The sequence below is a fragment of the Perognathus longimembris genome, chromosome 14 (genome assembly GCF_023159225.1).
Source record: "Perognathus longimembris pacificus isolate PPM17 chromosome 14, ASM2315922v1, whole genome shotgun sequence".
NCBI lineage: Eukaryota > Metazoa > Chordata > Mammalia > Rodentia > Heteromyidae > Perognathus > Perognathus longimembris.
In genome coordinates this window covers 22,978,161-22,990,310 of record NC_063174.1, presented here as the reverse complement: position 1 = coordinate 22,990,310, position 12,150 = coordinate 22,978,161, and the positions used below count along the sequence as shown (strand labels likewise).

The window sequence follows — 12,150 nt, the reverse complement described above, 5'->3', positions numbered from 1 at the left end:
AATTTATGACTGATTTCAAAATGATTTGTTTTCTATTTATGATATGACAGAGATATACATTTTTATTGTACACATATGTGTAAGATAAGCACAATGTATATACACATAATATACTTGATATATATTTATATCTTCTTATTCTCAAATAATTTTGAATTTAGGTAGTGAAATACTTTTGTAGGAAAATAATAAATAAATAAATAAAACCAACATACCTACCTGTAAGTTGAGAGTTAAAGTGCCATCAACATATGGAATTGTGTAAGTATTGGCAGGCACAAAAATAGCTCTCAAGAGTTAAGACTTTAAATTTAATTTTCCTAGTTATTTTAGAATTGTGATCAAATAACTGTACTTTACTCTGTTCAAGAAATTGGCATTCATGTTACAAAACTGAAAGAAAAATTCAGTATGGCCTCAAAGATGAACTCATTGATTTTGGCACATATCACAATGCTCCAACAACAGTATACTTTCACTTTAAGGCCTTAAAGGGTAGACATTATCAGTTTCATCAGAAAATATGTCCCCCTACTCCTTTTAGGTTTGAATTCAGGGTCTCCAGGTCTCACTTGGCTTGCCTGCTCATGGCTGGTATTCTACCACTTAAGCCACACCTGATGCCTGGCTTTTTTCGGTGGAAGTCCTTTGGACTTCATCTGCTAAGGCTGGATTCAAAGCTCAAACCTCCAGGTCTCAGCCTCCTGTGTAGGTAGGATTGCAGGAATAAGCCATCAGTGCCCTGGCTCAGATAACATTTTAAAGATTCAAGTCAAGTCTTCTCATTATAGTATAGTATAGGGAGTGTGAACAGTTGTCTGGTGAAGTTCACGTTCTATTGACGCTGCCAGAAAGTGTTCAATGCATGTTTTTTAGATTAGGATGCTTTTCTTCCTTCCAACAATCTGCTTCTAGGAGGCTAAGTATAAGTTGAAAACAATTGTTTCAGAAATGGCTACTCCTCATTATCTCCATACCACTCAAGTGTGTTGTCATCAAAACAAAAAGTAGTTTGGACAGCTCTTAACTTTTCAAAAGCATGAATTTTGGGAGATCCACCAAAATGTATTTAAATTAATGGGGTGCTTTCCCATACTTGTATTCTGATCCATAGTTCTTTAAAGCTAAGTTCTTAAAGTTAGACGTTTTTAATTAGGAAGAAATAGGTACAATAAATGCTTTAAGTCAAAAGCAAAATGTAATTGGTATTTATTATGACAGGTAGTAAAGACAAGACCTTTGGTTAAAACATTAAATATCAGTCTTACATGTGTCAACAGACTTCTCTACAGTATACTGCAGGAAATCATTGGGAAAAATTTAATTCATAATGATGAGTGGAAAGTACATACTTCACCTGGAATCAATATAAAAAGTGAATTTAAATATTCAAATACTCTTAAATACAAGCGTCTACATTTTCTCTAATAAGTTTGGAAACTTTCTGATTAAGATGTCTCTAAGCAAGCTGGGTTTCAAAAGTTAAGAGTTTATTCTCCTAAAGTCTTGATGTCCTAAAAACTTTTGGCTTGATTATGAAAAAACAAGAACAGACAACCCACACACTTTTTAGGAGACACTACAAAAGAAGAAAAAAAAGCTTTAGTCCACCTTTCCCAATTATGTTTTCTAAGGTATTAAGAGTTTTAGTGCTTTTCTATAAAACATACCACAAAATCAAGACATACATTTAATAGGAAAACTTTTAGACTTTAAGTTCTTTCTTACTAGTTAGGAATATTAGCAATCAAAAGTATGAAAAATGCCAGGCACTAGAGGCTCACGCCTATAATCCTATCTAATTAGGAGGTTAATATCTGCGAGTTCAGGGTTGAAGCTATCCCAGATAGACAAATCCGCTCACGGATTTGCTCTCAATCAGCAAAAAACCCAGAAGTGGAGGAATGGCTCAGGTGGTAGAGAGCCAGTACTGGTATATACTGACAAAAAAATGTGAAAACTCAAATTAGACACTGTGTGTTTTGTGCTGTAAAAGCACATGTTCAGAATTTTAAGACTATAGGTGCTTTTTCCTATTGTGATGATATTTAACTATTTTATTTTCCAGTGGAGTGCTAGAAGGTAGAGGATAAACACGGGACCTTTGGGAACACAAGAAATTCTTCATTTCTTATTTGGTTTAATGATAATATAGTTGTGTATGAATATAATCTTTTATCTAGCTTTATGTTTAAAATTCTACACTTTTTACACTTTACACTTTCTGAAATGCACACCATTTTCCACTGAATTTTTAATAGGATTGTGTAAGTTTAAAGGGCTTAAAAGCAAGATTGCTGAAGCTCGTAGCAAACAAACTGCTACACAATTTCAGGTAAATTAACTGTATGTGAAGCCAGACTAACGTTTCAGTGATGAGAAGTTAGTAATCTATCAGAAATGGTGGTGGAATCTCAATTTATCAGTTCAACTATAAGGAACTGTTATATGCTCTGGTTTGGTGGTACATGCCTGTAATTCCAACACTTTAGAGGCTGAAGCAGGAGGATTTTGAGGCTAGTCTCATCTACCTGGCACTATCCTGTCTCAAAAAAAAAAAGGGATTAAAACAGCCTTAAGTAGGTGACATAAGTATGGCATGATTATTTGGTACTCATGTTATTTATTTATATATTTATTTCTGATTCTTACTTAATGGATTTTGTCATCATATTACTTGGATTTCCCAAGGATGGAGACACAAAAGAATTAAAGCTCAGTCCATTTTGTTACTTAACTGTTGTTTTTAGTGTGCTAACTGGCTGAAGTTACGATTGATTTTTAAATGATGCATTTGTTTTCCTATTTATTGAAGGAAAAAAAGAGTTGGTTTATGCAAGAAATATAAACTTATCTGTCTCAAATGAATTTTTTTTGCTTTTCTTTGGAACTATGTTAATTCTCATCACCTCCTAAAGGCTTTGAGAGGATTAGCGGCAGAGACCAATATTGTTCTATATTAGTCAGTATTAAGCATATGATGTCACTTTGTTTCCTCCCCTCCTCAAGCTTTTCTTTTGAGGGAAAAGGAGACTTTTAGGGCAAAGTATGTGTGTGTGTGTGGGGGGGAGCATTTCTCAAAATACTGTGGCTTACACAGGATTGACAATCTTACACTTCAAAACCTGTTTGAAATGGGTCAAATACCTAAGCGCTGCAGAACAATGCAACCCAATGAGCAATTCCCCTTAAAAGAGAAAGGCGGTGTGATTAGATTGCAGCTAGCAAGTTATTGCAAAAATAGTTTGATGGTTTTGTTTATGCAACAGACAAGGGGTAGGCTACTCTATTCTCTTAGTTTTTTTTTTTTTTAAAGGACTTTGCTATATATGAGGGTAGGACAAATCACCAAAAGCAGGAAGCAATTGGGACAAACATTAAGGGCTTGACGGAGGTCCTCATAGTGACCCGTGCCATTGGTTATTGATCATTAACTCTGCTGGGGAACGATGGAAGAGAATTTGTGTGAGGTTCATCGAGCCACAGGAAAGGAGATGCAGGAGGGAATAGAAGCTTCTAATAAAAGAAACGCAGCAACAATAGCGGAGGAACAGCTCTGCCTGGTGACGTAATGGCTGGCAGCGGTCCAGCTTCAAGCAGAGCTGCTGCTACCTCAGCATCCAACCTCCCTCCACACAGTCCGGCTTTGGCAAAGCTACCGGGGATGCTACTTCCAGCGATGCCACTTGATCGTAAGCCTTACCTTAGAGGATCAAAACACTGAACAAAGGCTTGTCCCTGCGCTTCTAAGTTGACGGGGCACACTGACTATCTCACACCTCCCACCTTTCCATAATCGAGTCGATCAGCTGCTTAAGTTTAGAGCGAAAGCACGGGTGCGTCTCGGGCGTGACTCAGTTTCCCCAGGCTGGTCTAGAGTCTCTCTGACTCTGCCCTCCCGCTTTTCCCTCCGCCGATCGTCTTCGGCGGGAGTTGATCGGGGCTCCCCCTCCTCCTCCCCGGGTCCCCCGCACGCCGGTCCTCCCGCCTTACCTCCGCCAGGTAGAGATTGAGGAGACAGAGCGTGGAGAACTGGAGGCAGGAGGGGAAGCAGTAGAGCAGCCAGTGCGGGAAGAAGTGCAGGTGAGCGGGCGGCCGGAGCAGGGGCAGCGAGCCGCTGAGCGAGAAGGCGGCGGAGAAGAGGGTGGTCCTGAGCGCTGCCCACAGGAGGCAGAGGAAGAGGCAGAGGCTCTGGTAACTCAGCCGTCGCTCCCGGTACAGGAGCAGCCGCCACAGCTGCAGGTAGGCAAAGGCGAAGAGCGCGGCGTAGAGTAGGGAGTGCAGGACGCTCAGCGCCAGCTGCACTGAACCCGGCACCGCGGCGCCCGAGGCAGCAGCGACGGCGCCCCCGCCTCCGCCACCCCCGCCGCCGGGCGTCGAGGCTTCGCGGGCGGCTGCCGGACCCGGCACGGACACCCTCATGTGGGAGCTGGGGGACTGGCGAGGGAGCGCGGGAAGGAAGGGTCCGGATTGCGAGCCGCCGTCGAGGGGGAGGACTGTCCCTTGACCCCCCACCCACCCCAGCCTCCAACCCCAGAGCGCGCCGTGACAGGACCCGGAGCCCCGCGCAGAGCAGCCCGCGGTTCCACCCCCCAACCCCACTCGCGACCCCGCCTCTTCTCCTCAGTCCCCCCCCACCCCACCCCACCCCCTCAGAGGGGCTCGGCTCCTCCTGCTGAGGCTTAGCTCGGGAGCGGCGAAAAACAACTCTCGGCTGGAGACAATCAGCTGAGAAACCCGAGCATTTGAGGCGCTCGCTCCGCACCGTGGGCTGGCTCTGATTGGCTCAGGTGGGCACGCCCCCCGAGCGCCATGCTCGAAAGGCCATGGGCCGATGGGCCTGTCATTCATGGATCTTGAGACCTGATTGGGCGTCCCCTTTCCCCCGCTTTCTCCCCCCGCTGCACACCCCACCCACGCCGCTGATTGGCCCAGCAACTGCGCTGTCCGCGCGCGCCGGCGGGAGGACTCGGTGGTCGTCCGTCACCTGGGGCTGCTCTCGCTCCGCCCCCGGAGCTTCCCATTGGTTAGAGAATCCCTTACGTAAGGAGCACGAGGAGAGGGAGGAGTCCCCGGGGTTGTTTTTTTGCCCCCGGAGACCGAGTTGTCTGAGGGGGTGGCGGCTGCCAGCGAGGAGGGCGGGGACGCTGCGCTCTCACAGGTAGGCGTAGCGTTGCTGGCTGCTGGGAGAAACGGCCGCGGCCCCGCCTTCGGTCCTCTCTAGGGTCTGGGGTGGCGGGAACTGTCGGCCGCCGGGACGGCCTGGGTCTTGCACGCTGGTCTTGCACACAGGTCTCGGGCAGGTAGGTGGCGGCGTGGATCCTTCAGGCTGTGATTTCTGACTGCAGGAATGCAGACCCGGCAGTTCTCTCCTAGCACGGGTTGTGCCCTAGAGCTCTATAGATGGGTTTTCTGGGGTGTTTAAGGAGCCTCACTTGCACCCTTTTGAGGGTCAGGTTTTTTTCCTCTTTTCTTCTTTCGCTTTGTGAAGAGTAGGACACCGGGACGAGGGGACGACCTCCTCGGGACAGGTCCCATAAGAACATCAGATGGGTATTGAAGAGATCCATAAGGGGAAGGTGATTCTCTGAAACCAACAATTTGGAAAGATGCTAGGGGCGTAAGTACGGGGAGAGAAGCAGTGACAGAATTGTCTTTGATGGTTGGAGGACGGACGAGAATAGTCTGTACTTAATTCCACAGTGTGTTGAGAGCATGTATGTAATGCGCGCGCGTGCGTGCGCGCGTGCGTGCGTGTGTGTAATGTAAGTATCGAGTCCTGTATCAGAGATGATGTCACTATTCCTACCTGGGACTGAGATGAAGCGGAGCGACCCCCGAAAAGCAATCAGACCACGCTTTGCCTCAAACCAACGTTCGTTTATTTAGGGAAATGACCGGCCAGGGCTAACCCAGCTCGGGGGTGAGAAGCCCGGAACCTTACTTTGTAGCAGGCAGTTTATAAAGGCAATCAAGCTGATTCACAGAAGCGGGATTTAGCAGTTAATGTTTAAAGCAAGGTAGCACGTTTATAGAAGCCAAAACTCGCAGTTCGCTCTATGTTAACAATGAACAGGTATAGTCATCTCCTGTTTTTCTCTTTGTTCTGCAGCTGCAGTCTATCATTCATTGGGGAGGCGGATTCCGGGAAGGCAATTTGGTGATAAGTCAGGCGGGTCATTCTGGCCTGCCTGGTGTTTGCAGGAGTTATAATTACAAAATTCTCCAAAAGCAAGGTGTGAATAGGATAGGTGAAAATGGTGCAGGTTTAGGAACTACTATATTTTAAACACTAAAACTCTAGGCACCCCAGTACTGGGGCAACTTAGGAATCCGTGCTCATGCTTCATTTCAGAGAGATACAATATAATGCTATATTACTACTGTAAATAAGCAAGAAATAAATAGATTCCCCAATATATATGAAGGCTTCCATATAATATTTGTTGTCTTTTGTATTTAATAAAATGAGTGCAGTAGTGCAAATTCATGGGTAAATCACGTTCTCTTGAGAATGAACAGCGCATCACAAATTAAGGATCCTTGTGAAAGACAGCTGCTACATGTACTGAAACAAACAAAATACAGACTTTGTTAATGCATAATCCCTTATTTTATGCTTTGTCTAAGAAGAGTGTGGATTTTTTTTGTTTTACCTAGCTGTGTATTTTATGGGCAAGTATAGTCCTTTTTGTACTTCACATTCTGGACCAGTAGTTTACAAGGTACCATAGGTTGGTGTGGCTTGGGTTCTTTCTATGCTACTGTCAACTTCCTGTATGTATATCCTGGCACTGTTTCATACATACCTGCAGAAGAAGCTTTTCATGGAACAAACGAAAGAGTGACCAGTCGTATAACTTATTATAAGAGATGACTAGGTCTATCCCAACGTAACACTTAAATTCCATGTTTATTGGAATTTAAGGTAATCACTTTATGGATTAAGAGAATGTGGTTAAGTACAGTACACTATTCCCTTCAAATAGAGGACAGAGTGTTCATGACAGCAGTGATGTAATTGATTATAGTTATGGTTTTAAGCACTTAAGCATAAAAATCAGTTTATGTGATTTTAAGCATTTGTCAGAATTAAGGGCACAGCTTGTTTTCTGGCATGGCCTATTTGTGCATCTTTCATAATCAACAGGAAGCAAATTTCAGGTCATGAGTGCTGTCTTGAGTTTTAGGGCAAAAGCGCTGGATTCCAGAAAAATCTCAGCTAGACTTGGGTACCCAGTCTAAAACAACAGTTTAAGTGATAAAAGACAGAGAAAGGAGATTTAATCAAACTTGATTGCTGTGGAGAGAACAGATATAGGAACTCAGTGACCCCAAGTCCATCTTCAGGGGGTTCATGGGAACCTTGAGATCTTAGAAAAGGGAGAAAAAGGAGGATGAGATTACCATAGCTGATAAAGCTGGGAATCAGGCAGTGGTCTGACCAAACATTATCAGGTCGAGGTTTACAATGGGGTCTAGCAGATTTCTTATTGCTATTACTTAGGTGTAATTTCTCTGTTGTATAGATGATTTATCCATCAGTCCTGTCATTTTCAGAGGGAGAGATTCAGAAGGAATAAAGTTAAAAAGGCAAGTCATAAAGGAACAAATTGGATTTAATTAGGCCTGTGACTACAATAATGAGTAGCCAATTAACAAAATGACAGGATATTTCTTTTTCTCATATATTTTCTGCTAAAAATGATGGTTAACAAAACATAGACAAAATATGTCTTTGCTTATGAGACTGTTTCTTCTTGCCCACATTTGATAGTGCATGTTTGGATAGTCTCCTCCTTTCTCCCTCCTTTTTTTGGGATGAGTGTAGGGGCTGCAGATAGAAGATTTTCTTCCCACTTGGTTTTGAATGACACTGGAATGATGAGATGTTTACTCCTTTTCTGGTCTTCTTTGGATCTTAAATAGTAAACTGCTGAGATCTAATCAGTATTTTATTTGAGGCTGGTTCAGTGAATAGGTTGTTTTCTCCAGCAGCAGCATGAACTGTAAATAAGCTAATTTTGGACAGAACGTTCTTACAGGAACTCTGTAAGCATGAAATGCCCAGTTGTTGCAAAATATGAAGTTTTTTTTAAAACCAGAGAATATGATTTATCTAATAGTTATAGTTGCTAACTTCCTCTTTCTCTTGACATGCAGAGGCATTCATTTTATTGTTAATCATAAGGAAATTTCAGGTCTGTAAAGGAGAAACACATTAATGTTCTTCTAGAGAAAGCTTGCTGCCAGTAAAATTTAATACATCCAAGTGCATGAAGGTTGGGTATTATTGTTCTGAGAAGACTGATTACTCTAGTTGTCTTTCATACATTTTTTTTTTTTTTGGCCAGTCCTGGGGCTTGGACTCAGGGCCTGAGCACTGTCCCTGGCTTGTTTTTGCCCAAGGCTAGCACTCTGCCACTTGAGCCACAGCGCCACTTCTGGCCATTTTCTGTATATGTGGTGCTGGGGAATTGAACCCAGGGCCTCATGTATATGAGGCAGGCACTCTTGCCACTAGGCCATATCCCTAGCCCGTCTTTCATACATTTTAAAACATGAGAATTGTATGTACATAGGTCTTAATTCCAAAATAGGATTGGTCTAGCTAAGATGACTACCAGCTAGCTGTTCATCCCTGTTTCCCCTCCCCTCAAGGAGCAGGTAAAGACAAACCTTACCTCCTGTCTTCAATAACAGGAAAATAGGTGCGTTTCTCCTAGAGTACTTCCTCCTTTATTCCACCCAGGGACTTTCTTAATATTCTGAGTGCTGAGCTGAGGACACTTTTGTTGCTATATGCATTTTATCTGCATGTAGCCATTTTTGTACTATATTCTCACTAACCTATTCGTTTAGTACTTTGTTACTTCCTTAGTTAGAAGCCATTTTTCCATCTTTTAAATAACTTTTGCATGCATACTTCTGTAGAGTTTAGGGCTGAGATAGAAGTGACATCTTGTATTCATACTCTGATCAGTGCTTCAGAAGCTTTATAATAAGGAATGAAGGTCCCTTTCTAGGCTGAAAATTGGAAGGCTTATGTGTGTGGTATTGGCAAGAATGCTTTGCCAAACACTTGCCTCTGACTTTCCCTCCTTTTGGTACTGGAACCTATTGCAGTAATAGTCACTTGCGTGTGTGTGTGTGTGTGTGTGTGTGTGTGTGTGTGTGTGTGTATGTGTGTGTGTGTGTGTATGTGTGTTGGTACTGGAGGGCCTAGGCTCCGTCCCTGAGCTTTTGTGTTCAAGGCTACTATTCTGCCACTTGAGCTATAGCTCTGCTACTTTTTTTTTTTTTTTTTTGGTTATTAATTGGAGATAAGAGTCTAAGGGACTTTTCTGTGCAGGCTGGCTTTGAACCATGATCCTCAGATCTCTGTCTCCTTAGTAGCTAGGATTACAGGTGTGAGCCATTGGCACTAGCTTCAGTTACTTATATTTTAAATACTCATCTTTCTTTTTTCTTTTTTCTTTTTTTTTGGCCAGTCCTGGGCCTTGGACTCAGGGCCTGAGCACTGTCCCTGGCTTCTTTTTGCTCAAGGCTAGCACTCTGCCACTTGAGCCACAGTGCCCTTTCTGGCCGTTTTCCATATATGTGGTACTGGGGAATCAAACCAAGAGCTTCATGTGTAGGAGGCAAGCACTCTTGCCACTAGGCCATATTCCCAGCCCCTCATCTTGCTTTTTATAATTTTCTTCCAATATCATTAAGTCATTTTTTTCATGAACTCTTTGAACTCTCTTGCTTTAAAATCTGGAACATATATATTTTATGTTCAAGTCACTCTCCTCTTAGGCATTATGAGGATCAAGTATAGCGGTTGTGTTAGACGAGGCTATTTTGTGTTAACTCCTCAAACAAGTTTTATCATATGTTCACATTACATCAGCTAGAAGCTTTGCTATATGTTGTTCTCTTTCTGAGACTTAGACTGCCATACAGGTTAATTCTTGACACATGTATACTGATCTTAGAAGCTTTCAGAACTTTTGTCACTCTTTACATTTTATTGGCCAATTAACTCAATGAAATCAGGAAGTATAATTTTATCATGTATAGAGAATTAGAAAAATAACAGCCCATCCTTCATGTTGTTCACCATGGATTTTGTTTTTTCTTTTGATGGCACTGGTTTGAACTTAAGGCTTCACACTTGCGAGGCAGTCCCACCACTGACTTTATACTGGAGGTTATCCCCAAATCCCATCCAGTCATGGGATCAAGCTCAAAATTCAGAATCTCTGAGGAATGCATGGAAGTGGCGATCTATTTCCACTTCCATATAAACTGTCTCTCCCATTCTGTTGAATACCTTGGGTAATACAGGAACAGGTACTTATTCTGTTTGGGGAAGGGTAGAATGAATGATACACACCAGACTGTAGACTGTAGAAATCTACAGTTGAAGTCTTCGTAGACAGATTTTGTTGGGGCACTAGTCCACCCATCTTTTTTAAGAAAGTTTAAAAATATCTGCTGTGTTTGAATCTTTAGTAAACACAACAAAAATGAATTATAGAAAAAGCAAAATAAAACTCATATTACAAGAACAACTTAAAATTGTTATTAGATTTAATAGTCACAGAATTACTATTAAATTGCTGTGAAAGCTTCTAAACTTAACACTCAGTTTCTATATTGTCAATGTAGAATTACTGACTCTGCTTTAAGGAAATTTTTTTTTAAAAAGTTTATTCTGGGGCTGGGAATATGGCCTAGTGGCAAGAGCGCTTGCCTCCTACACATGAAGCTCTCGGTTTGATTCCCCATCACCACATATATGGAAAACGGCCAGAAGGGGCGCTGTGGCTCAGGTGGCAGAGTGCTAGCCTTGAGCGGGAAGAAGCCAGGGACAGTGCTCAGGCCCTGAGTCCAAGGCCCAGGACTGGCCAAAAAAAAAAAAAAAAAAAAAAAAAAGTTTATTCTGAGCCAAATCTGAGTGACCATGTTCTGGGAACAGAGATGTGAGTTACCCTAAATGACATATTCTTCCATGGACGACGTTATGTGAACTTTTATAGACACAGAAAAAGTCACAAATCACTGTGCTTACAAAATGCAGGAGTCATCAGGTAGATAGGCTACCACAAGACAAAGGAATTTAGTATTTAGATGTTATCTTTAACACATTCTTTAAATTTAGGGTTGATGGAAGCTAGATGTGTTAAGCTTTGTGGTACATTCCAAAAGTTAAGAGTGAGGTAGATCAAATGCAGAGGTAGATAGACGTAGATAGCCCACAATAGTTTTGGCTTTTGACTTAAAAATTTTCCATCTCACAATAATCATGTTCTACTCAGCCAAGATCAACCAGTCTGCAGGATTTTTAGTGAGATGTAGCTTCCTCAGGGTGCTTCAGTTCACAATAGTTATTTCATTGTAGATCAGCAATAAATAGTTCTTACTCTATATAGGCCCTGGGGTGTATTTCTCCATGGTCTTTGGTTTTGCCTTGTTAGAGGGCCTGCCATTCTTTTTATGCTTGGCCACAGCTTAAATTGGTTTTGTAAAATATGGCCTGTTTTTTTGTTTGTGTGTTTTTTTTTTTTTTTTCTGTGACAGAGCAGTTTGATCAGTGGGCTTCCTTGATGATAGTAGGACCTGGGTCTCAGGATTATTATAGATTTTGTACAACAAAATTGTTTTTTGTATAACAAAATTTCATATGTAAAACAAAACAAAAATATTGCCTGAAAGTGACATGCCTCTTTTACTTTCACATGTATAATCTTACTTTTTAATGAGATAGAAGCTGTGGGAAAGTACTCAGACACGGCTATATGTTTAGACCTTTTGGTGTTATAAAATACATTTTAGGGGAAAAGAATGTTAACCTAATGTGTACACTTTATGGTTATACTAACTGAATTGTAAACCTCAAGGCAAGGGAAAATGATGTTTTATGATTAAATATTTCAATTGTGTTTTTACCTAATGTTCTCTGGTTTAATTAGATGACAGTCCTCTCATTTGATAATGAATATTATACAGCTAGTCTCATAGTCTCAGGAATGTGTGTGTGTTTTCTTCTAGAATAGAAAGAAAATAGTAGGATGACTATTTTAAAACATCTCCATTAATTTAAAGTGGCCTTAAAATAGGCTGGTTTAAAATGGCCATAGTGTATAATCAATTTTAATGTCA

The 12,150-nt window shown here is 41.8% G+C and overlaps 2 protein-coding genes across 4 annotated transcripts in view; one reads left to right on the top strand and one right to left on the bottom strand.

Annotated features, from left to right (window-relative positions):
* Nucleotides 1-4,422, bottom strand: part of Gpr137c (G protein-coupled receptor 137C) — a 53,710-nt gene extending 49,288 nt beyond the window's left edge. The window contains exon 1 of the mRNA XM_048362112.1: nt 3,994-4,422. Within this exon, the coding sequence (XP_048218069.1) occupies nt 3,994-4,422 (429 nt within the window). The remainder of the gene's footprint in view (nt 1-3,993) is intronic.
* A 711-nt stretch (nt 4,423-5,133) lies between these two features.
* Txndc16 (thioredoxin domain containing 16) overlaps nt 5,134-12,150 on the top strand; it is a 70,236-nt gene continuing 63,219 nt past the window's right edge. The window contains exon 1 of one of the 3 annotated variants that reach the window (XM_048362388.1): nt 5,134-5,161. The gene's annotated coding sequence lies outside the window, so the exon portion shown is untranslated. Of the gene's footprint in view, nt 5,162-5,229; nt 5,304-6,944; nt 7,018-12,150 lie in introns of those variants that run through there. The other 2 variants (XM_048362387.1, XM_048362389.1) reach the window with 2 other exon arrangements.